Source organism: Mastomys coucha, unplaced genomic scaffold (genome assembly GCF_008632895.1).
Source record: "Mastomys coucha isolate ucsf_1 unplaced genomic scaffold, UCSF_Mcou_1 pScaffold5, whole genome shotgun sequence".
NCBI classification, from domain to species: domain Eukaryota; kingdom Metazoa; phylum Chordata; class Mammalia; order Rodentia; family Muridae; genus Mastomys; species Mastomys coucha.
Window position 1 is genome coordinate 79,732,588 of NW_022196911.1, and position 26,142 is coordinate 79,758,729.

General features: G+C 42.1%; 1 protein-coding gene across 8 annotated transcripts in view; it reads left to right on the forward strand.

The window, feature by feature from the left end:
* Positions 1-26,142, forward strand: part of Synrg (synergin gamma) — a 79,851-nt gene that overhangs the window by 9,146 nt on the left and 44,563 nt on the right. For 3 of the 8 annotated variants that reach the window (XM_031354708.1, XM_031354710.1, XM_031354711.1), the window contains exons 3-10: positions 3,882-4,000; positions 6,156-6,286; positions 8,755-8,860; positions 9,542-9,653; positions 15,507-15,584; positions 17,524-17,720; positions 18,324-18,572; positions 21,998-22,131. In XM_031354708.1, the coding sequence (XP_031210568.1) occupies positions 3,882-4,000; positions 6,156-6,286; positions 8,755-8,860; positions 9,542-9,653; positions 15,507-15,584; positions 17,524-17,720; positions 18,324-18,572; positions 21,998-22,131 (1,126 nt within the window). Of the gene's footprint in view, positions 1-3,878; positions 4,001-6,155; positions 6,287-8,754; positions 8,861-9,541; positions 9,654-12,852; positions 13,156-14,390; positions 14,625-15,506; positions 15,585-17,523; positions 17,721-18,323; positions 18,573-21,997; positions 22,132-26,142 lie in introns of all 8 variants that reach the window. The other 5 variants (XM_031354706.1, XM_031354709.1, XM_031354703.1 and 2 more) reach the window with 4 other exon arrangements.

The window sequence follows — 26,142 nt, forward strand, 5'->3', positions numbered from 1 at the left end:
CTCCAGTGTAATTCACTGTAGCTGTCTTCAGACGCACCAGAAGAGGGCATCAGATCTCATTACGGGTGGTTGTGAACCATCATGTGGTTGCTGGGATCCGAACTCGGGACCTTTGGAAGAGGAGTCAGTGCTCTTACCCGCTAAGCCATCTCGCCACCCCAAGAATTATTTTTTAAATGTTTAGTTTGGACAGTGAAAGAATCATTCTTCATGTCTTCCAAACTTACTCATCCATTATATTAGTTATTATTTAACCTCAGAGGTAAAGGAAAATTTCAGGGCAAGAATATTAAGAACAAATAATAACATTGCAACAAGCTGTAATTCTCTTGTCTTCTTCTGCCTTCTCTGTGCCAGAGGGCAGGAGCTGTATCTTGTCCTCTCCAGTGTGTCCAGCACCCTGCCTATGTGTACGATAGATTCCATGTAGATACTGGTTGAATGACTAAATGAATCTCTTTAGTGTCTCATGCATGTTTCTTTCTGTATGTCATGGTCTTATTATAATGATGTACAAAAAGAACATCTCATATTATGGTTTAAAAGTATATAAGTCTTAAGCCAGTGGTAATACATACCTTTAATCCTAGGACTTGGGAAGCAGAGGCAAGCAGATTTTTAAGTTTGAGGCTGGTCTGCAACCAGGCTACATAATGAGATCCTGTCTCAAGAAAGAATAATATTTATGTCTCAGCCAACTATGGTGGCATATGCCTGTAATCCTAGAATTTGGGAGGCTGAGGCAGAGTTGTGAGTCTGAGCCAGCCTGAATTACATAGCAAGACCCTATCTCAATAAAGATAGATAAATAGACAGATAGGCGGATGATGGATGGAAAGAAGGAAGAAAGGAAGGAATATAAAGGATTTGAGTCTCAGTTTTATCCCTGGCAATCTCTCTATTGGGTAAATCCCATCTCTTGGTTATAGGACTGGAGGTCACTGATACCAATTTTAGCCATACCTTATTGATGGCTGGAGTTGGGAGATAAAATTTTGGCCCATTCTGCTATAAACAAAAATAGAGGGAGGATTTTTACCTACATTTGTCTTGCTCCTTTCTTCAGTTCCACTGCCTTCTGCTCTACTCCCTTTAGCCCTTAGCTGCCTTTGAAAAGGAGTCCTTCTCACAGAGCCAGTGCTTGTTGGTTATGGTAGACTCATTGGGGAAACAGAAACTCCTGGGTCACTGGCAGAGATGAGAGATAAGGGCACTCCAGGCAGGGGGAAGCAGCTCACTCTGACTTTGTCTCCATCAGTGGGAGAGGTTGAGTTTCAGGCCAACTTTCCAAGGGTCAGTTGTATTCTTTTCATTATGTGTGTGTGTGTGGCGGGGTGTTGTGTATTTGTGTGCATATGTGTGTGTTTCCTAAGGCAGGTGTGCTCATATGTCCCGGATTTCCATCAAATGGTCTAAGGTATTCTGTACTTACAAAACTGTGTTTTCCTTCATGTCATGTGTAGTTCATTGCTTTGCATTTTTTAACACTTTGATGTAAAAATCCACATATGGAGCACAGAAAATGAACAAGAAAAAGATCTAAGGATTGCCTGATACGTTTAATTCTAAATGGAATTTTTAAAGACATTTAGATACATAAATGTGTCTAAATATGCACATATAAAGACACATGGTGCATGTATGTGTGTGTTTGTATGTGTGTGTCTGTATGTGTGTGTGCCCAAGTGCATATTTGTGTATGACATTAATTTTGGAGTCCAAGAAGGTCAGAAGAATTGTCATATCACCAGGAACTGGAGTTACATATGGTTTTAAGTCACCATGTGGGTGCCAGGAATCGAACCCAGGTCCTCTGTCAAGGGGACCTTGTGCTCTTAACCATCATTTTGGAGGAGTTTGCTGTTATTGTTGATTTTAGTAATTTTCTTTTTAAAAATTGATGTAGTTTGTGTCTTTGTATCAGTGCCACAGTAGGTGAGTGTATGTAGGTGAGAGGTAAGATAGCTCATATGGGTTGGTTCTCCTCTTCTGCCACGAAGGTTCTAGGTATTGACCTTAGGTTGTCAGGCTTGGCAGCAAGCCCCTTACTCACTGAGCCACCTCACCAGATCTTGTTTTGTTTTTGAGACAGGATTTCATGTGCCCCAGGCTTTTCTGGAACTCACTCTGAAGTTGAGGATGACCTTGAACTCCTCATCCTGCAGCCTCCAACTCCGGGGCGCTGGGATCACAGGCTTGTGCCACTTTCAGCATGAGGGTTTTTAAAAAAGTATTTTAGAGTGGACTTTTCATCATTTGAAGACTTGAAGCACAGATTATTTCTAAAAACATTTACAATAGCAGTGTTGCCCACAGATGAAGAGACAGGAGAGGAAACTTACTTTTCATTTTGTATACTTTTATGCTCTAAATGTTATACCAAATACCCAAATTACCCATTCAAAAGTAGAATGACCATTAGGACATAAAGATGAGAGAGGAACAGGCTGTGTCAAGCCTGTTCTGGTCACCAATGAGACCCCACACTCTCTGCCTTTACTAATGCCTTTCTAAAGCATTACAGTTTTACAGATGAGAAACGAAGGCACAGAATGAAGTTAAGAAAGAGCAGGAGTAGTGGTATATACCTGTAACCCAGCTCCCAGGAAGTTAGAGGCCAGCCTGGCTATATAGTGAGTTCTAGAGTGTGTGTGTGTGGCGGGGAGGGTCAGGAAGAGGAGGTCCCAGAGACACATACAAATATACAGAGTGAGGGAACAAGCAGATAACCCAATAGATAGTAAGTAACTCATTTATTTGGCTCCCAGAGTTCATGATCTTATATAACCACTGTTATATAGTAGGCAACCCCAAAACTTTACAAAATAAGCATTTTGTTATGTTGTTATGCGCTTGTGAATCAGGAATTTGAGCGTGGCTTTGCTGGAGGTTCTGGCTCAGAGCATCCTGTGAGTGGTAGTAAAGCTGTCAGGCAGAACTGCAGTCATGGGAAAGTCATATGGAGTGGAAAGATCTGCTGTTCTGAGGATGCAGCAGTGCCTCCCCGAGCACAAGCACTCCAAGAAAGCAAGAAAAAGCTAACAACTGTGGGGCAGTGGTCTGTTCAGGCAACCTGGACCCAGTCGGGTAATAGGCCTAGAACCCTGGAGCCCCAGTGGGCAGTTTCTGCCCTTCTCTTCTCCTCTCCTTCCTCTCCTCTTTCTCTCTACATGAATGGCCTATTTTCTCTTTCCTATAATAAAATATCTCACAATTATGCCTCGCCTCCTTTTAGTTAGTTAACTAACTAATGCATCATGCAGCCTAGGCATCAATGGCAGAGAGCCCCAGGCCTCAGCAGAGAGATCCAGGCATTAGCAGCAGAGAGACCACAGGCCCACAAACAACTACCCTTGGGAGCCAAGATGTATGGTGGCACACATCTGTAGTTGCAACTTTGGGAGTTGGGGGCAGGAGGGTCAATCAGGCCAGCCCTTCAGTCACATAAGATCTTCTCTCAAAAAGAACAAGTCTGGGAATTACATGCTATCATCACCACAGTATCCTGCTAACTGTATGAGGTCAGCATGAGAGAAAATGATACAAGCTTATGAATACCGGGGGGGGGGGGGCAGAAATCACAGGACCCATGATGAAGACTGAGGTCCATATTCAGGCCATGCTATTCATTTCACATCCACATTCAAGCTCTGCAGAACCAATGCTATTTTCATTCAACAAATGAAATTCTATAAGTAGCCCAAAATCACACAGCTAAGATGATGATGACATTCTCATTCATGCCTGTCTCATCAGGACCTTGTGCTCTTTCCATTGTAATATGCAGTTTTTCAGTTAGTGAGTCCTCTGGATATTCTGGTTTCAAGGAAACAAACCTTCACATATGTTGACTTTAATAAAACCTTGGTGTTTTCCAGCAGGCCTGATTCCAATGCAACAGCAAGGATTTCCTATGGTCTCTGTCATGCAGCCCAATATGCAAGGCATGATGGGAATGAACTACAGCTCTCAGATGTCCCAGGGACCCATTGCAATGCAGGTACTTGCTTCTTAGCTGATTGTTTATAGTTATTGTTTGTTTCTGGGCATCTGCATGTCAATAGCTATGTCTCAATGTTGTTTCCAGCAATAGTTCGCATTTTAATGGAGTTTTTATTATATCTGAGTTCAAAGGATCCCCTTTGTCTTGGCCTCCCAATGTATGCTGCATACAGCTCAAACTCAAAGACTCACATATGCTAGCAAACTGTCCTTGTCACTTTTCTATTGCTGTGATAAAACACTATGATAAAGTCAACTTTCAAAAGAAAGAGTTTCTTAGGTGCAAACGATTTCAGAGGGCAAGTCCATGACCAATGTGGCAGGGAACATGGCAGCAGGGAGGTAGGCGGGTGGGCAGGCACTGCAGCAAAGGCTGACAGGTGACGCCCTTATCATAAGTGGGAGGCAGAGAAAGAGCTGGGAATGGAGCTGGGTTTTGAAGGGTCAAAGCCTGCCCCATAACACACCTCCTAATCCTTTCCAGATAGTCTCACCAACTGAGGACCAAGCGTTCACAGTTATGAGCCTATGGGGGCCATTCTCATTCAAACCACCACAGTAGCTATTCTAAAAAGAATATTATTGGAATTAGCAGGATAGATGACAGAGCTATGTGTTCTTTCTTTCTGGAACTGTATCTTTTTATGATCTAAAGAATAAAAGCCAAAGTAGAAAAATCTTGATGAACTCAAAATTATAAAAAGTGGCACAGCAGATTTAAGCAGTTTCAGAAAAAAAAAAAAATGGCTGTTATTGTTCTAGGTCTAAAGAGTTTGTGAGTGGATATTGTGGTGAAGAATTCTTATTTCTAGATGCTTCAGTTAAGTTAATAATACAGTATATTAGCCGGGCGGTGGTGGTGCACACCTTTAATCCCAGCACTTGGGAGGCAGAGGCAGGCGGATTTCTGAGTTCGAGGCCAGCCTGGTCTACAGATTGAGTTCCAGGACAGCCAGGGCTACACAGAGAAACCCTGTCTCGAAAAACCAAAAATAACTAACTAACTAATAATAATAATAATAATAATAATACAGTATATTACTGTATTGCTATATAATTTACTATTGATCAGACCTGTTATTTTCTGTAAAAGTTTAGTTTATTATGGCTGTGATATGAACATCAAAATATTTATCTTCTGTTGGATTTTATTTATTTTATGTGTATGAATGTTTTGCCTGCCTTTATGTAAATGTATCATCTGTGTGCTTGGAGCCTGCTGAGGCCATCCAGTCCCCTAGAACTGGGGTTACAGGTGGTTACAAGATACCGTATGGGTGCTGGGAATCAAACCAGTTCTTCTGCAAGAGCAACAAGTACTCTTGCCTATGTACTTGGCAAAATAGTCATTATCAGGCTGGAGAGATGGCTCAGCAGTTAAGAGCACTTACTGCTCTTCCCAAGGTCCTGAGTTCAATTCCCAGCATCCATATAGTGGCTTACAACCATCTGTAATGGGATCTATACACACATATACACACACAAACACATATATACCAGCTTCTGACATAGAAGATTCCCTCTTTCTTCCAGTGTGTCTGAAGACAGCTACAGTGTACTCACATACATAAAATAAATAAATAAATAAATATTTTAAAAAAAATATATATATATATTCATTATCTTATAAATACTTGGAATCAAGTTCAGTATTACCTGTGGGATGAATGCTCCAGGCCAGTGTCTTCACTGATGCTGGGAAAGCACATATGCACACCTATGCCATGAGGGCTACTGAACACACTGGAGTATAACTGTATGTTTCCACACAGCCTGAAGGAGCTCTGGTATAGTGGTGTCCTCTGACTCTAAAGGAACATTCAGCCTACTTTATTTTAATATTTCACTAGAATATATCATATATCTTACTAATAAAAATACTACAAAGTAATTTTTCAAGTTACTTGTTTTTTAAGATTTTTATTTATTTTTATAAATGAGTACACTGTAGCTGTCTTCAGACCACCAGAAGAGGGCGTCAGATTTCATTACAGGTGGTTGTGAGCCACCATGTGGTTGCAGGGATTTGAACTCACAACCTTTGGAAGAGCAGTCGGTGCTCTTACCTGCTGAGCCATCTCACCAGCCCCTACTTTTTTAATAATTAAAAAGAAAACCCATGTGTTATTTAATCTGTTGCCTGTTTCTTCTAGGCAGGAATACCAATGGGGCCAATGCCAGCAACGGGTGTGCCTTTCCTGGGTCAGCCACCTTTCTTGAGCATGCGACCTACAGGCCCACAGTACACTCCAGACATGCAGAAGCAGTTTGCGGAAGAGCAACAGTAAGAGGACCCCCCACCCCCACCCCTGGGGTCCAGGGGTAACAGGGTTACACTGTAGCAGCTACTATGTAGATTATCAAATATTCTGTAGTGTGAAGCTGAAGGAGATAGATTGTCTTAAGGACACTGTAAAAATAGATTTGTTTGTTGTTTGACTTTGAGACAGGGCCCTTTGAATACTTCTGTAAGAAGTTTAGAGCCAACCAAATGGTGTGGCACTTACCTGTAAGCCAGACCTCTCCCAAGGCGGAGGTGGGAGAGGTGGGAATTTAAAAGGCCGGGTAGGACAATAGACAACAAAACAAAACAAAAAAAACAATGTATGTTGGTTCTGAAAGGGCCCTTACAGGTCTTTTGATTCAAACCTCTTGTGTTCTATCCGGAGGGAGAGAAATGAAGCAGTTGTGTCAACCCAGGTTACAAAGACAGAAACAAAGCAATTGTCCCCCCAGACCCCTTCCTGCTCCTCAGAGCATGGCTTTTACTCCTGGAAGACACTGTCTTCCTTCCCAAGGAAATTTCCTGTATGTTTGGTTGGTTTTTATCTTTTTGTTCGTTTGGTTTGGTTTCTGGAATCAGAGTAACAAAAAAGGCCCATGTGGCCATGAGTTTGCATGCCCAGCCCTCACAGTTGCTAGGATTTTAGGTTTTTGTCTCTAGATCCAGCTTCCTAAATTGATTGGTGTTTCTGCTGCTGTTTGATGGTACAGCGCTAACTGCTAGGCAAGGGCCGCACCACAGAGCTACCTCCAGCTGCAGATAGTCTTATATGCAGAACAAAGCATGATCATGTTCCTCTGCCTCCCTGGTTTCTGCAACTGCTCAGTACTCCAAGATTGTTCCCTCTGCTGCTGGTGATACCGCCTAAGGGTGCAGGAAGGGGTTCATGTTCTCTGCCAATTAAAGAATTAAAAAGCAGGAAAGAAATATTAGAGATCTTATGGAGTCCCAGCAGAACCATCATATGGTACCTGGGGAATCAAGGTCCCCTTTTGGGGTTTTTAGTCTTTCTGATAGTAGAATTCAAGATTGGACACAAAGGAAATTTTAAGGACAAAGAACAGATTCAAACAGAAGCTTAAGGACAGTGTATTAGAGTTTGAAAGAAAATCTCGCAGGCAGGCAAGCTGTAACTCTCACACTGCCTGGCAGCGGGGAGAATAGAGAAGATAAGCTGGCTCAGAGGTCAGCCACATAGTGGCAGGCAGCCGCATGACAGGGCAAGGGAACCTTAGAAACTCAGCGAGGAATCCCAACATGTTAGGGAGCTTAGCTCTGGCTAGAAGAAAAAGACAGAGAGAAGGAAAAAATAGTAATAATTACATTTTTCTGAGTCAGACCTCAGGAAGGTGGGCACCTCAAAGGGACTGCACAGGGAGGAGGGGATTCTGGGAAGGAAAGGCACTATCTTAGGATTTTATTGCTATGAAGAGACACCATGACCACAGCAACTCTTACAGAGAAAAGCATTTAATTGGGGCTGGCTTATACTTTCAGAGCTTCAGATCATTGTCGTCATGGCAGGGACCATGGCAGCTTACAGACAAGCATGGTGTTAGAGAAGGAGCTGAGAGTTCTACATTTTGATCTGAAAGCAACAGAAGGAGACTGTGTGCCACTCTGGGTGTAGCTTGAGCCTAGGAGATATCCAAGCCTGCTTCCACAGTGGCACACTTCATCCAACAGGACCACGTAATAGTGCCACTCTTTATGGGCCAAGCATTCAAATACATGAGTCTATGGGGCCATAAACATGCAAACTACCATGGAAATGGTATCTTTTCTTAATTGATAATTTAAAAAATATTTTTAAATTAAATATAATTACACATACCACACCCTTCTTTTTCCTCCCTGAATCTTTCTATATATACCTCCCCCACCCCTTGCTCTCTCTCAAATTCATGGCCTCTTATGTACAACCTACTCAGTCCATATAGTTTTACTTGTATGTATATAATTTCAGAGCTGGCCACTTGGTATTAGATGACGATTGGAGAGCTCTTTCTTAAAGTGAACCTAGCTTCCTGAACTGGTCCCATAGCCAAGGTTCCTAGCCTTGCCTTACTGGGTTAATCCTTAAGGAAGGAGACAGAGGCCCCTTTGTCTCCACCTAGAGGTGAGTCTCCCTCTCTACACTTGGATATGACGTATGGCATGCAGAGGCCCTGGGTTCCATACCCAGCTCCACTCCTCCCGCCCCCAGGAGGATACTTTCTTTGCCTTGCAAATTAGGTAAGAAATAAAAGCATAAATGTAAATTAAGTGAATCATTCCGTAGATTCATTTAAAGTATTTTAGAGCTAATTTACAGAAGAAACAGATTGTCATAAGAGAATTACATATAATTAGGAGTGAAGATTATAATTCTAGAAATGCAAGTTGGTGTTGCTGAAGCTGACAGTATAAATCAGAATGTAGCCATTGCTCCTTGAAGCTGAATGTTGATGTAATTGTTTTCCCTTCAGAAAACGATTTGAACAACAACAAAAGCTCTTAGAAGAAGAAAGAAAGAGGCGTCAGTTTGAAGAGCAAAAACAAAAGCTCAGACTTCTCAGTAGTGTGAAACCCAAGGTGATGCACCCACTGTTTCCTGCCACAGCTCGCTTGCCCTGCGCATGCCTCCTCACTCAGACACTAGCCCAAACTGGCCTGTGGTGGATTTCTTAACATCATGGTTTGCCTAAGTCCTAAAGGGAATTGTTTTTCTTTTTCTCTACAGATAGATCTCTATTGTTGAGCCATTATCTTCTCAACTCTTTTTTTTTTTTAACCACCATAAACTGAACCTAGCTTCTTTCGTTTTCTTGGGAAACATTGGTTATAAGTAGAATGGTAGGAATTGGGTTCTCAGAACTTTTAGTATCTCACAGCTCTGTGCAATAGTATTTGAGAATGAACTTTTTAAAGTTTTTATACTCTACAGAATGTCTTTTTCTGCATTATTTTATATACTTATTGATGTCTTTCTGACTTGGAAAATTAACTGTTGCAAGTACACTGTGAGAATACTGGGCCTGAAGCCTGGTGTGGTGGCTTATTCCTGTATTGTTGTACCTGAGAGTCAAAGGCAAGAGGGTGGTCGTGCCTGGGTCTGAGGCCAGCCTGGGCTGGACAGAGAGCTCTAAGGCAAGCCTTGCCTCAAAACAAAACAAACAAACAAAAACAAAAGAGAAGACAAGGTTACTGGATATAGATATCTGGGTTTTAGTTTAAGGAATGAAGAAAGAAGTAAACACAGGCTTTGTCTTGCAGACAGGGGAGAAGAACAGAGACGATGCTTTGGAAGCCATAAAAGGAAACTTGGATGGGTTTTCCAGAGATGCTAAGATGCACCCCACTCCGGCATCACACCCAAAGAAACCAGGTAGTTTTCATCTTAAGAGACGGGAAGTGTTCTTTCCTTGGAAGGTGGTTGATTATCTCCCTTTGTTAAATTGGCCTTTGCGTGTGAAGGTCCATTACTGAATTTTTCCTTCAAGCTAAATTCAGATTTGAATATTTTAAAATGTAGGGATCTGACTCAGTTAACAGCTAAGATGGAGGTTAAAATCCTTAGCCCAGGAAATTTTCACAGTGAGTGTACTGATGGAAGACAGTCTGTTGTGCTGGGCATGATGGCATACGTCTTTAATTCCAACACTCACTGGGAAACAGAGGCAGGAGGATGTCTAAGTTGTAGGCCAGCCTGGTCTGCCAGGATTACATGGAGAGATGCTGTCTTGAAATAAGAAAGAAGATAGCCTATTGACTCAGAGACACGTAGTGCGTCTGCTAGTCCGTCTTCGTTATGATAAAATGGCGTTGGCTAGTCCGTCTTCGTTATGATGAAATGGTGTTTGCTAGTCCGTCTTCATTATGATGAAATGGGTACTTTTAGAAGCTAGATCAGATTTCACTGTTCATGTGACAAAATTTAGAAATTCTCAAAAATAGTCATGACTGTGATGTTCCTCAGTAATCAAATAAAACTCAGGAAAGTTCAGTTTCTTCAGTGAATCTCTTTGTCGTTTTTAATTCTGTGGCAATCAAAACTTAGAGAAGCAGAGTAAATAGATATTTTTGTTTTGTTATCATTTTAAAAACTTGGTTGAAATTGTCTTGTATGCAAAATGTTTTTTCAGCTTTTTAAAATTAAATACTTTGACATTTTGTTATAAGGTAATTTCAATAATAATGTACCATTAATAGGCAATTTTCATAAATGACTCAGCAAGCCAAAAAGTACTGCCTCCTGCTAGAAAATATTATATCAATAAGTTTTATCTTAAATGATTATGATTTAATATCTCTTATAAATTATATCAGGAGAAAATAATCTGACATTGACACTATTATCAATTCCTTTTTTAAAGTATTCATTTTTGCATGTGTGTATGTGTGTGTGTATGTGTATGTATATATATGTGTGTATGTGTATATGTGTGTGTACATATATGTGTGTGTGTATATGTGTGTGTATGTGAGTATATGTGTATATATGTGTGTTTATGTGTGTGTATATGTGTGTGTGTGTATGTGTGTGTGTATGTGTGTATGTGTGTATGTGTGTGTGTGTGTTGGTGCCCACCAAGGCCATCAGAGTCCCCTGGACCTGGAGTCAAGCTATTGTGAAACTAATGTGGACATCAGGAACCACACTCAGGTCCTTTGCAAGAGCAGCAAATGCTCTTAACTGCTGAACCACCTCTGCAGTCTGTTATTGATTCATGATTTTCTGGCTCAGCTTTGACTATCCTGTTAATTCACTGATTAGATTATGTACCTTGATTTCTGTTACCAAAATCATGCCCAAAGTAAAGCACACACTGAAACTGGAAGGAGAAAGCTATTAGCAATCATTTTGAGATCAGGAAAAGCATATTTAAAACTGAAAATCGTAAGCCAAACAAAGTAGTGAAGTGATTCAGGCAGTGTGGCAGCACATCCCTGGAATCTCAGCACTCAGGAGGCTAAGGTAGGGAGCTGTGAGCTTGAGGCTAGCACATAGTATATACATAGCGAGTTCTAAGCCAACCTAAGCTGTGTAGCTGACCCTGTCCCCAAACAAACACTGAAAGTTAAGACTAAAACTGAACCCAGCACTGAACATAGAAAAGACAGAGAGCAGTGGCCCTTGTAGGTCAGACGCTGTTCACACCAAGTTTCCTGTGGTCAACCGTTAGCAGCAAGTGAGATGTGTGAGGTAATCAATTGGTGTGTTACTCAGATTGCCAGAGTTCAGCACACTTACAGCCGACACTTCTAAGTGGAGCCGTTTCTACTCTTCTTAGACATCCAAAGCAGCTGAGCATCCACAGAGAGCCTTAACCTGTGCTCTCAGCACAGTTGGGAGGCACGGGGCTCAACGTGCATGACCTTTTCTCCTTTAAACAAAAAAGTTATGACAATATGTTTGCATAATCATTTTCATCTTTCATACAACTTTTGGTAATTCCAGATTTCACTCCACCACTCCTTAAGTAACAAGCTTGGAATTACCACCATCCTTTTCAAATGAGAGGCTGTTCCTTTACATTAGACATTAGTAGATAGTAAAGCAATTCAGACAGGTTAGAAATATGAAGAAACAGGCGTGGTGGCACACACATTTGAACCCCAGCATGCACAAGGCAGAGTCAGAGACAGGTGGATCTCTGAGTTCAAGGCCAGCCTGGTCTATACTGTGAGTTCCAGGACAACCAGGGCACAGAGAAACCCTGTCTCAAAAATAAAAAAAATAATAAATTAAAAAATAAAAATGAAAAACAAAAACCAAGCAACCAACCAAACAAACAAAATGAAATGGAACTATCAGTGAGTTCTGTGTTAAACGTAGCTCTTGCAGAGCACATTTATCATGGAAGTGAATTTCACACATAATGATAAAAGCTACGGTGTAGCTGGAGAAATGGCTCATAAGAGTTCTTGCTATGAGGACCTGAGTTCAAATCCCAAGCACCTATATAGAGCATTGTTCATTTTATTCGGCACTCTTACGGGGCGGGGGGTGGATCTTTCTAGGGTTGAGTATGGTGAGTCATGCCATTAATCTGAGCATTCAGGAGGCAAAGACAGGAAGAACTCTGTGAGCTCAAGGCCAACCTGATCTAAGGAATGAGTTCCAAGCCGGCCAGAGCTTGGTAGAGAGTCCCTGTCTCAAAAAAAAAAAAAAAAAAAAAAAAAAGAAGAAGAAGAAGAAGAAGAAGAAAGAAATAGTATCTAGATAGATATAACACTTGGATTTCAGAAGTAATTGTCACTTTAATGCACAATTAATACTACCTAATAAAATGAAGGTGGTAAATTTGAGTGAATTTTGTCCGTTTTGAACCAAATGCAGACTAGCTCTCAAGCTTATTTTTAGAACAAAGTAGACACCAGGGTGTTCCGTGTGTCGGGACACTCGGCTCAACTTGGCCGCTGTTGTTTCTCGTTCCCCTCCACTGTTCATATTTCAGTGTGCTCTGAGGGTTGTTACCTCCACTGTTCATATTTGAGCGTGCTTTGAGGGTTGCTGCATCTGGGTGTCTCCCTCCCTCTGGTGTTCACTCCTGTGTGTTTCATTGCCATTTTCCATTTTGCAGACTGCCCCACATCATCTCATTCTACTAAAACTGTCTCCCCATCATCTGCCTTTCTTGGCGAAGACGAATTCAGTGGCTTTGTGCAGGGGCCTGTTGAGCTTCCCACTTGCAGGCCTTCTTCCACAGCCCGGCCCTTTCAGTCTTTTCTCCCCAGCACCCCACTCGGCCAGTTACATACACAGAAGGCTGGGGCACAGCCTCTACCTCCAGGTCAGGCTCCAGTGTCTTTTGCAGTGCATGGTGTCCATGGGCAAATCCCTTGTTTATCTACTGCTTCACCTTCCCACAGTGTGCAGAAAGCAGGTAACTCCTGGTGTTATTATCAAAGTGTTAAGATATTCTAGGGCCATTTACTTCTCTTACTTATGTAGAATTATACAATGCTGTTGGCAAAGAAACACATATTTGATTTATGAGAGCCATTGACAGCCACCAATGCAAGGCTAGATTCAGTCTTTGTATCCCCGTTTACCAGAAAAGTGCTTGCCAAGCCTGCTGACTGAGGTTACCCTCAGAGTGCATTCTGGGAGGGGAGGAGTGACTCCCACATGTTATCTTCTCACTGTTACACACAGGCCACTGTGTACACACACAAAGTACATACAGTTCTTTAAAATGTGATCTCTCTAGCCAGCTATGGTGCACACATCTGTCATCCATTCCTTAAGACATGGAGGCAAAAGAATCAGGAGGGCCAGGCGGTGGTGGCGCACGCCTTTAATCCCAGCCCTTGGGAGGCAGAGGCAGGTGGATTTCTGAGTTCGAGGCCAGCCTGGTCTACAGAGTGAGTTCCAGGACAGCCAGGGCTACACAGAGAAACCCTGTCTCGAAAACCAAAAAAAAAAAAAAAAAGAATCAGGAGGAGTTCAGGGTCATCCTTGGCTACATAGTTCAAGGCCAACCTGGCTACATGAGACCCTGTTTCAAAAAAAAGGGAGGCGGGGCAAGGACTCCTTTTAAGATGGATATGGTAGTTTGTGTCTGTAATCCCAGCACTAGGCAGACAGAGGCAGGGGGATCTGCTTAGGTTTGAGGCCAGCCTGCTGCAGTGACACTTTTTGGCCTTGCACAAGTCTTTAAACATCTCTGTACTTCAGTTTTTATCATCTGTGAAATTTTGGAACGGGCACGGCCTATCTCAAGACACAGTGTGTGAGGAAGGCTCTTGGGAGACCTGTACTTAGTCTATAAGACTTACAATTCAGCAGATGTGTTACCAGGCAGGCAGGGAGCTCCCTCTAGCTAGGAGGGGTGCCTGGTCGTGGGAGCTTGCCACTGTCCCACAGCAGTATTCCCTTGCTATATTATTTTACTTCCTGTGGCACAGGACCCCCAAGAACTAGAGTAAGGTAATTATTTTAAGTTCTCTAAAACCTCTGAAGTCTCTCAAATCCTACACAAATGGGTAACAATTGAATTATTACATAATTCATACTCTGTGGGGAGGCCTTCCCCTGAGAATACAGGGGCGGGAAGAAACGAAGAAAAGATTGGTATATGCAGTAATATACAAATAATCCTTCATGCTGTTTGTTTAGGCCCTTCCTTGGAAGAGAAGCTCCTAGTATCTTGTGATATAAGTACATCTGGGCAGGAACATGTTAAATTAAACACTCCTGAAGCTGGGCATAAAGCCCTAGTCCCAGGTTCCAGTAAAAACTGCCCTGGTTTAATGGCCCATAACCGGGGTGCTGTGGATGGATGTGTGAGTGGTCCCACCACTGCAGAGGCAGAAAAGACTTCAGATCAAACCCTGTCAAAGGAAGAGAGTGGTGAGCTCCTGGGACATTCAGCACACTTTGTTTAACCAACTGCCGCTCGGATTCTAACACTTTAAGCATTAATCTTAAAATGGATGCTGCTTGATTGTGCTAATTAAAATTTTGCTTAAATATTTATGCAATCTTTTCTCCAATTAACCCCTAAGATTTTGCTCTGAATTCTTTGAATACACTGCATTCCTCCTTTTCAAATGATGTTGGTAACCCTGTTTCTTAATCAGAATCACTCCTGACCTAAAATTTCCTCTCGTCTTTACACCAGCTCCCTTTGATTCCCCTCACACTTTCTGATTTTCCATAAAGGTTAAAAAGCTCAGCTGTAACTGGAAAAGTCACCAATGAAAATGTAGTTTCCCCCTCTGAACTAAATTGTTTGCATTGCTGCCTGAAAGATCCAGATTCATACACTCAAGGCTCTGGGTGTGAGCCCCCACGCGGAGGAGAGTCAAACAGGTCTTCGGTCTGCGTGGAACACAAGCTGGCTACCTGCATGGCCCTGTCCCGTTCCCAAAACACAAAAGCTGGATCCAAAATTTTAACTGCAGAGATGAATCAGGATGTGGGCAACCCTGGAGAGAAACCCCAGGAGGATGTTTTACATGTGTAATTTTAAGCTTCTGCCTGTTGTGTTCTCCTCTTAACTTGTCATACACATTAGATGTGCAAGCCTCCTGCAACCCAATTTACTGATTTGGTACCTTGTATCCTTTCTTTACACTTTAATACATAGTTACTGAACAAGACTCGTTTAGAAACCGAGTCCTTCCATTATATTGGTGACTTTTTTCTAGTGTTTCCAGCCAGTGCTCCTCTGTGTAAAAAGCTGTGACTTTTCTCTGGACCATGTGTATATTAACCATCCTTACCTTGTAGGTGTGGGCGTGTTTCCCTCTCAGGATCCTGTTCAGCCCAGAATGCCTCCTTGGATTTACAATGAGAGTTTGGTTCCAGGTAAAGTAAAGCTGCTTTGCTCAGCATTCCCTTCTGGATATTTCACTGTAAATGTTATAGAGATGTTTCTAAATATTTACTATGGTGGTTATAAAATATGCAGAAGGAATTGTTACTTATACTTTTTTTTCTACAAGAGTATAGAGAACTAAATAAACCTCATGTTTATGGGCTGGGGATGGTGATACAACTTTAATCTTAGCACTCAACAGACAGAGGCAGTGGCACACAGTAAGAACTTGTCAAGAGAGAGAGAGAGAGAGAGAGAGAGAGAGAGAGAGAAAGGGAGGAAAGAAAAGGAAGAAAGAAAGAAAAAGGACTGCTTTATTGGGAGTGACAAGATTGCTCATGGGGCAAAGGCCAAGCCATTAGAGTTGTGTTTTAAATGATATTATCAGATACTTATTTCAAAGGCTACTAATAGCCTATCAAGAATCACAATACTGGGGCTAAAGAGATGGCTCAGTAGTTAAGAGCACATCTGGTCTTCCAGAGGACCCAGGTTCTGGGAGAATCCACATTATGACTCATAACCACTCTCTTCTGGCCTCTGCGGGCACTAGTAGTACACATGTAGTACACAGATTGACATGCAGACACAACACCTATACACATACAGTTTTTAAAATATCTTGTTAAAGAGTCACATGAGTATGTTTAATACTTCATGCATTCTTTTTTTTTTTAAGATTTATTTATTTATTTCATGTATGTAAATACACTGTAGCCATCTTCAGACACTCCAGAAGAGGGTGTCAGATCTTGTTACGGGTGGTTGTGAGCCACCATGTGGTTGCTGGGAATTGAACTCAGGACCTCTGGAAGAGCAGTCAGTGCTCTTAACCACTGAGCCATCTCTCCAGCCCACTTCATGCATTTTTAATGGTTATAGTTTTTTAAATATTCTTTTTTCTGATTGTCCTATGTAACTATATGAAATAAAAAATTGGGTAACATCATTTTCTACATTGGAAAGTGGTGTTAGGGTTTTTTTGTTTTGTTTTGTTTTTTAATATGTATTACTATTGTTGAGTTGAGAAAATACTAAAATGGGTAGTGTGGTAGTCCTCAGTAGACAAAAGATGATGGTGTGGCCAGGCGGTGGTGGCACACGCCTTTAATCCCAGCACTTGGGGAGGCAGAGGCAGGCAGATTTCCGAATTGGAGGCCAGCCTGGTCTACAGAGTGAGTTCCAGGACAGCCAGAGCTACACAGAGAAACCCTGTCTTGAAAAACCAAAAAAAAAAAAAAAAAAAAAAAAAAAAAAAAGATAGTGTGTTTAAGCCACCATCAATAGACGATGAACTAATAGCCCTTTCAGCAGCAGATGCTGAGGTTTGTAAATCGCAGCTGCTTGGTTTGCTGTACAGTGCCTTGCAAGCTGGAGGTGTGTCCATTAGCTCATCAGTGCTAAGGCTGATACAGACAAATGGTGTTCTACACTTGAATAAATGTTGATGCAAGATCTCTACAGAATTTCTTTCTGGGAGAAATTGGTAAATGTCTGCTTTGTCTTTTAATCATATAACCACAGTTCAAAGGCTAGATATTCTCACAAACCATGAACCCAGTCTGCCCATTTTGAATCTCTTCCCTTTCCTTTCTTTAAACCCTACAGAAACTAGATCTTAATATATTTTTTAGTTTTATCCATTTCCTACCAGTTTGTCTTTTCTCCTTGATTCTCCTCTGTATACATGCATGCAGCCTTTCCTAGTCATGTATGTGGAGGTTTGCAAGTATGTGGAGGTCAGAGGGTTCCAGGAATTGAACTCAGGTCATCAGGCTTGGCAGCGGGTGCCTCTCCCCTACTGAGCCAGATGCCAGCCATATTAAAGCAATTTGACCTAAGCTTATTCTTTTATACCAGCGGTGGCAGCAGCAAAGTCAACCACCTGCATTTGTGTCTGCATTTGTCATTTGATTTTTCTTTCAATAGATGCCTATAAGAAAATTTTAGAAACCACAATGACTCCAACTGGAATAGATACTGCTAAACTTTATCCCATTCTGATGTCATCTGGACTTCCCAGGGAAACTCTCGGACAGATATGGGCCTTAGCTAATCGAACCACACCTGGCCAGCTCACTAAGGAGGAGCTTTATACCGTTCTCGCCATGGTAGCAGTAACACAGGTAGACTATGTGTCTTACATCAGACCAAGTGTGTTGTTTCCTCAGACTGAAAGAGTGTGAATCCCCTTTTCACCATAGCCTTGTGGATTTTCTTGTACATTAAAATTTAGATGCTTTGTGATAAAGTTTTCCAAAAATATACAATCCATATAATGCACATCCTAGCACATTATCCCTTTGTTTGAAAGTGAAAATAATTGATGAAATCAATTTTTGCCCTTACTTAGAATTCCTTAAAGTATGCTTAGGCTGGTAACAAGTTTTCTTATATTTTAAAATTAGTTTAGGTTCTTTGGTTTTAGCAAGTTAGTCAAACTTATCAGACCAAAAAAAAAAAAAAATGTCACAGTTGATGTGTGCTGACCATGTCTAAGTATTAGCATTTGGGTGGTTTAAATGAGGAGTTTGGATAGATGAAATAGGTCCACATTTGCTGCATTTTTAGTAGTGGATCCTGCTGCATTGTCCTTGATACGGTTCTCCTGGTAGCAGACAAAGAAAGGGAAACAATAGAAAAAGCTTCCTGTAGGTCTCTCTTGCACAAATTTTGAGTATGATCTGCAGCTGGCTAAAAATGATTACATTTTCCTGGTGTTTCATTAGAGGGGTGTTCCTGCCATGAGCCCTGATGCTTTGAACCAGTTCCCTGCGGCTCCCATTCCTACCTTAAGCGGCTTTCCTATGACTCTGCCTACCCCAGTGAGCCAGCCAGCAGCGATGCCCTCTGGCCCTGCAGGCTCCATGCCCCTCACCCTTGGACAGCCCATCATGGGCATTAACCTTGTTGGACCAGTGGGTGGAGCTGCAGCACCAACTTCCAGTGGCTTCATGCCAGCCTACCCCTCAAACCAGGTAAGTAGGAAGCTCTGCGTGTGCCAGATCATTCCAGAAAGTGCATGTGGGCAGCTTTCCTCCAGAGATTCAGTCTGCTGTGTTATAGAAGGCACTTGATATGGAAATTAAACAATGTGGAGACAGGTGTGATTCATCTGTGAGCTCTCACTAGGATACTTAGGATCCTAAATTTGATCCCAGCTCTTCAAAAAATAATTTTTAAGTTTAATATAATACAAAATTCAATTGTTTTTGTTTTTAATTATCCTTTACACAAAATATGTGTTGAGAACTAAGCAGTTGAGGAAGACATGTGATGTCAACCTCTGTCCTTCTACACATGCACACACACACAAACATACATATACCACACACATCATGTACATATACACAAACACACATGCACACACACATACATACATATACAACACACATACATATCACACACACACACAAATTTAAGGCCAGACATGTAGTCCACACCTTTGATTTTAGCACTCAGAAGTCAGAGGCAGGAGATCTCTGAGTTTGAGGTCAACCTTGTTTACATAGAGAGTTCCAGGCCAGCCATAGCTACATGGTAAATCCTGTCTCAAAAATTTTACTTCTCACATTAGCAAACCAGTATTTTTAATGTACAGATATACAATGTCATGTAGGATAAAAAATGACTAATTTTGCAGGTTTATTGGCACAGCCATTTGAAAACATGCACCTCAGAGATGGCAGCTGAAGTTAGCAGAGTCAGGATGTCAGCAGTAACAGTGCTTGTTAGAATAGAATGTTACTGCTCATCACAAAGACAATGTTCAGTGATTTCAGTTTCTCCATACAGTAGAAAGTAATCATTAAAGTGAACAGAGTAGATCTCCATTTAGGGCATGGAAGGATGACTCTGTTGTGTAATTACATTTCTGAAGTACTGAACGGTGTAATGTGAGCTTGTTCCATAAATCAAATGGACCATGAACAATCTGCTGCTCTGAGTGGTAGCCTAGAAGCCAGTGTTTGCTTCATGTGTGTGTACGACTGGTCATGTGTGTTCACAAACATTGTGTCAGCAACCAGACAAATGTAGGTTTAAAATGTTAGGTTAGCTATTTAAGCCAGTCCTTTCATTACATTTGTGCCAGAAAATACTTTAAAATTTGAGACAAGATTCTTGCCTTAAGCATCTCTGTTATTATATCTCAGTTATGTTCTTGCCTGGAGCTGTGTGTGCTCCATGGTAGAGCACTTGTCTAATATGCACAAGACCCTGTATTCAATTCCAGCATGTGTGCACATACTAACACACACACATGATTATGAAATTAGGCAGTTGTAATTAAATTGAGCAATTAAATGATAGTCTCTGAGGTTGATGTGTGGAGAGGAGTTATTTACTTTGGCAGTCTTGTGTTCCCTATGTGAATATCCTTTGACAGGGTCAAGTTATCTGAAAAGCAGCAATTGAGAAGATGCCTTTGTAAGATCCAGCTATAGGGCATTTTTTAAATTAGTGATTGTGAGTGGTGCCATCCATGGACTGGTGGTCCTGGGTTCTATAAGAAAGCAGCCTGAACAAGCCAGTAAGCAGCACTTCTCCATAGCCTCTGCATCAACCCCTGCCTCCATGTCTGTACCCTACGCTTGAGTTCTTGTCTTCCTTCCGTGATGAGCAGATGTGGAAGTATAAGCTGAGTAAACCCTCTCCTCTTCAAGTTACTTTGGTTACAGTGTTTCATCATAGCACTAGTAATCCTAAGACAAGTTGGTACCAGAATGGCAGAGCATTGCTGTGACCTACCTGATCATGTTGTTTTGGGGGAGGATTGTAGAAGGATTTTGAAACTTTGGGCCAGAAAAAACATTGAGTGTTGAGAGCTAAATGAACTGTGATGTAGGAACTCTGGAGATAAGAATGTTGGACATAGCCGGGCGGTGGTAGCGCACGCCTTTAATCCCAGCACTTGGGAGGCAGAGGCAGGCGGATTTCTGAGTTCGAGGCCAGCCAACAGAGTGAGTTCCAGGACAGCCAGGGCGACACAGAGAAACCCTGTCTCAAATATATGTATATATATATATGTATATATATATGTATATATATATTAAAAAAAAAAAGAATGTTGGACATAATGTTGACGATGGAGACCTGGCTTGTGAAGTTTCAGAGGGAAGGAAAGACTCTACTAGGCCTTTTATATGAACAGTTTATGGTTCTGGTCAGCTGGAGTTGAAGAATCAACTGTGATTAGCAAGAAACCAGAACCACTAGAGTAAAACCTTGCTTTGCTGGAACAATGGATGAAGGTTAGCTGGGGCTGAAGAATCGGCTGTGGTTAAGAAGAGACCAGCGTCTTTGTGGTGAAGTCTGCTGGGAAGTGCTCCCAGAGAGTTAGCACACGGAAGCTGTGTTCTAGGCATGGCCAAAGTTAGCCTCGTGCTGACAGCTGGATTTTGTAATGTAAGAGCCACCCAGGTGGTGTGCTGGTTTTGAAGGCTTGAAGAGTTTGTGGAGAGCAGCTGAGGCTTGGCGCTGTGTGCGAGGGCTGGAGTCCCTGACGAGAGCCCAGGAGGTGCTATTCGTGAAAGTGCAGTCCAGGTGCGGCTAGGGACCTCAGCAGTTTGAGAAATACCAGCGCTATGGGATGACCACCAAGAACAGCAGCAGCAGTGGAGTGGAGCAAGCTGGAGCAAGCTGGAACACAAGCTTTGTGTGCTGCAGAGGGCAGAACCAGGGAAGGGAAACACACCCCTTGGAATGAGTCCCAGATAATTGGACACTGAGTTATTTACACTGTGCAAGTTTGGTTTTGCTTGGTTCAGATTGTGACTGTGCCCTGGTCCTTCCCTCTTGAAGTAAGAAAATATTTTATTTTTTATCTTACAGAAGCCTACAGTTAAGAGGCTTTGTATTTTAAAAGAAATAGCTATTTTTAAAAGACTGAATTTTTAAAGACTGTGGGACTTTTAAAATTTGGGATGTTTATGTTGTAATGTTGATATTAATGTGTGATCTTCGGAAAGAACAAGAAAGAAAAGGTTATAACTTAACGTTGATGTGTTTGTGTGTCAAATTAACAAAGGGTCAGTTAGTTGTACTGTCTAGTTTTGTGTCAACTTGACACAAGCTAGAGTTACCTGAGAGAGGGGAGTTCAATTGAGAAAAATCCCGCCATAAGATCTGGTTATGGGGCAGATAGTGCTGTCTCTGGGCTGGTGGTCCTGGGTTCAATAAGAAAGAAGGTTGAGCAAGCCAGTAAGCTGCACTCCTCCATGGCCTCTGCATCAGCTCCTGCCTCCAGATTCCTGCCCTTTTTGAGCTCCTGTCCTGACTTCCTTCAGTGATGAACAGTGATATAGAAGTGTAAGCCAAATAAACCCTGTCCTCGCCAGGTTGCTTTGGTCACAGTATTTCATCGCAGCAGTAGTAACCTGACTCTAACACTCTGTAAATTTAGGTGGGAAAGACAGAAGAAGATGACTTCCAGGATTTTCAAGATGCTTCGAAATCAGGATCCATTGATGATTCTTTCACTGACTTCCAAGAGATGCCTGCTTCCTCAAAAACCAGTAATTCCCAGCATGGAAACAGGTAGGACAGAGTTGAATATATTTAACATTACATTTTACCATTAAGGAAAAGGCATCCATGGAATAAGCTTGAAAACAACAAATGTCCTATCCAGAGAGCAGTTATGTACCTGTCCCGAGGCTGTGCTCTGCATTCCGACTGTTAACCCTCTGCTTCTGGGCTCTGTGGCCACTTGACCTCCCTTCCTCCCAGTACACACCTGCTTGTCATGTTTATTTGTCTTTAGCCAGCTTTGTGGGGCTGGGTGTGATGAGGCACCCCTTCAAGGGAGGCAAATACAAGTGGATCTCTGTGAGTTCTAGGACAGCCTAGTCTACATGGTGAGTTTCAGAATAGTCAGGGCTCCACAAAGAAACCCTCTCTAAAAAGAGAGAGACAGAGACAGAGACAGAGACAGAGACAAAGGGAAACAACAAACCTGACTTGTGCTAGCTGAGTACCTGCACCACAGTGGCTTTCTGTTCTGTTATTAGAGCCAGGCTTCAGCTGTTGAAAAAAGTTTGAAGCAGGATCATTTGATTTTGTATTTTATAGTAGTATAACATACAGTAGTATAACTCCTGATTTTCCATAAAAACTGTAATTCAGGGCCCTGACTTTTAATTATTCATGTGTCTTTTTTTCATCAGTGGTTCCTGACCTCCAGATTTCTGTTTGTTTGCACACAGACCCACAAACGTTTCACTTAGGTTCTCCTTTAGAGCAGCAGTTCTCAACCTTCCTAATGCCGTGACCCTTTAATACGGTTTTACAGTTCCTCATGCTGTGCTGACCCCCCAACCGTAAAAGTATTTCTGTTGCTACTTCATAACTAATTTTGCTACTGTTATGAATCATAATGTAAAGATCTGTGTTTTCTGATGGTCCTATGTGATCCCCGTGAAAGAATCGTTTGACACCCCTCCTTGAAAGGCATTGTGCCCCACAGGTCGAGAAGCTCTGGTCTAGAGATAGGCATTGGCTCAGCTAGCACATCATCAGCACCTCATCTGCCTGGGTTCAGTCAGCACTGTCAGCTCCTCACCCTTTCTGCCTACCTCCCTCTCTGTCTTTAGATCCTTCCTCCACAGATTGGAAGAGCAGACTGAGTACACAATAGGGCTGCGTTTGGTTTTATTTTGAAAGTTGTTTCTGTCAGACAGAACACATACTGTGTTTCTCTTATGTGCCTGTTTGTGTAGTCAGTACCATCACTTCCATTTTACCCAGACTTCCCACATCACACTACAGCTAAAGATAGACAGGAGAGAGGAGTTTTCAGACCAGAAACAGAGATTATTCTGAATATAAGAATATAAAGAATATATTCTACACAGCTAGACATGGTGACACACACCTCTAATCCTAACACTTGGCAAGCTGAGGCTGGAGATGTGCCACAAGGAAGGAGCCCATCTGGGTTACAGTGTAAGGCAACAGAAGCCTATGCCAAACATGTGGAAGGGACCTGCAAATGTCTAGTACTGTAATGTCAGCACGTCCTTCACGCACCAGGACAAAACATTGCACCACATGTCCACCGACCTCTTCCTTCAGACAAAACTTGCACATCCTATCCAAATGAGTCAGGCAAGACATCTCAAACTTACTGCATAGAATTAGGTTTATCACATCGCCATTTCTAATCTTCCTTGGTTGGTCCATGATATCACCACACCCAGTCAGCAAGCTGAAGGCATGTGTCCTCTGTCTCTGGTCGGCTCTGCCTGCTGTAGAAGCCTTGTATGTGCTCTTGCTCCACCCGTTTCATGCAGTCCGCAGTCCAGCCCTCCAGAGACATATGCTTCTCACCAGTCCTGGTTGGTCTCTGTAGAGCTAATTCAAAACTTATTTCAAAAATCAGCTAAACATCGGGGTTTTCCTAACTCCTCCAGCAGCACAAGCATATGAAATGAGTTACCATCCCCCTTTTCTGCTACTAATTGTATCCTAATTGTAATGGTCTGTATTTCTCAAGTTTCGCCCCAGTGTTCCTTAGCTCATACATAACTGTTAAATGATAATATTATAATATGTGGACTATAAACAGTCTCTCAAGTGAGTAGGAAGAAAGGTCTTTCAGTTGATGGAGTTAAAATTTGTGGGTAAAAGTTTTAAAACGGGGGTGCGGGGGGATGGAGAGATGGCTCAGCGGTTAAGAGCACTGACTGCTCTTCCAAAGGTCCTGAGTTCAAATCCCAGCAACCACATGGTGGCTCACAACCACCCGTAATGAGATCTGATGCCCTCTTCTGTTGAGTCTGAAGTCAGCTATAGTGTACTTATGTATAATAATAAATAAATCTTTTTTAAAAAAAAAAGTTTTAAAAAGGTAGCCAGACCTAAGGTGTGTGGGGTTTTGACAGATTTTCATTTTTTTAATTTTAGGGTTTTCTCTGTTTATCTTATTGGTTGCTCGAGTGCGCATCTGTGTGTCTGTATCTGTCTGTCTGTGTGAATGTATGTCACATGCATGCAGGTGCCCAAGGAGGCAGAGGAGGGCATCAGATCCCCTGGCACTGTATCATAGGCAGTTGTGAGCTGCCTGACCTGGGAGTTGGAAACTGGAGTTGGGTCCTCAGGAAAAGTAGGAAGTGCTCTTAGCAATTGAGTAATGTCTCCTGATCATGGTTTAATTCATTTGAGAAGGAGTTTTTGTTACATAGTCCTGTCTTGCCTGGAACTTGCTGGGTAAACTAGGCTAGCCTTGAACTTACAGCTCTCCTCTTGCCTCTCCCCCTAAGTGCTAAGGACCACCATGCCCAGCTGCTGTCTGTGTCGTTTGGTGCATGTCATCATTTATTGTCGCACACAGCTGTGCACGTACTTTTTGCAGCTCTCATTTCACTACCTTCACGTTTCCCTTGAATGAAAATATTTTTCTCCTGTCTAAAAGTCTGCACTTGTGTTCACATAGTCAGTCCTTCAGCCTGTGTTTTCTTAGCAGCTACTGTATGCCAGACACTGGGGTGAAACACTAGAAATACAGACCAAAGTCCACAGTTGCTGTTCTATAGAGGCTGAGTTTACTCTGGGCGCCCACATTATCCCTTAAAGCTCCCGTGACTCAGTCTGAATTGTGTGTCTGTTGAATCCTCAGATTCAGTTAGCTAAATTAGAAAATATTCAGAAAAACATGGTGTATCTCTTGAGAATGCCCAAAGTTTGGTGTCTTTATATCTAGACAGTACTGCACAGTGACCATGTGCACAGCCTTTTCAAAGTTAGACACTGTAGCTAGCATAGGCGATTGATGTCAGGTGTGTGGGGAATGGGAGGAGGAAGTTGCTTTAATTCTAAAAGGCAAATTACTTGTTTCTGTAATTGCTCTGTCTAACCAGAATAGAAAAGGTTTATACAGTGGAGAGGCATGGCTGACAAGGAGCACTGTAAGTTGGTGAGAAAGCCATAGCAGTTAGGGCAGCCCTTATTATGGGAAATCTTGTGATAGGTGGTCACATCTGTAAAGTATCCTCAGAATAAGAAATGGCTTCAGGAAAGGCTTTTCCCACTGTAAGCCCAGAGGGAGCTGCTCTGGGTTTGAGTGACAGCATGGAAATGATGTATTCTTGACACACAGGATGGACTCAGATCTAATGTCAGAGAAGAGAGTATCCCAGGCATGAAAGTACCAACATCCAATTGTGTATTCAGAAAGTACTCAGGGTGGGGGCGACTAGGAGAGCCAATTGCGCAGAGGGGGCTCTGAGACAGAGCTGTAGCATCAGGGGACTTGGGGGAGTTTGTTTGTTTGTTTGCTGAGAACTAAGCATTTCTTTGGTTTTGTTTTCTGTGGTTTGTTTTTTGAAACAGGGTCTCCATATTACATAGCTCTGGCCATCCTAAAACTGTATAGACTGGAGTGGCCTCAGACTCACAGAGATCTGCTTGCCTCTGCCTCCCAAGTACTGGGATTAAACACTACACCACCACACTGTAATCTAAGCTTTTCTTTATAAACACTAATATTTAGCAGAGTGGAAAAAAAAAAGACCTATCTGTATAAGAAATACCAAATATTCTTTTTTTTTT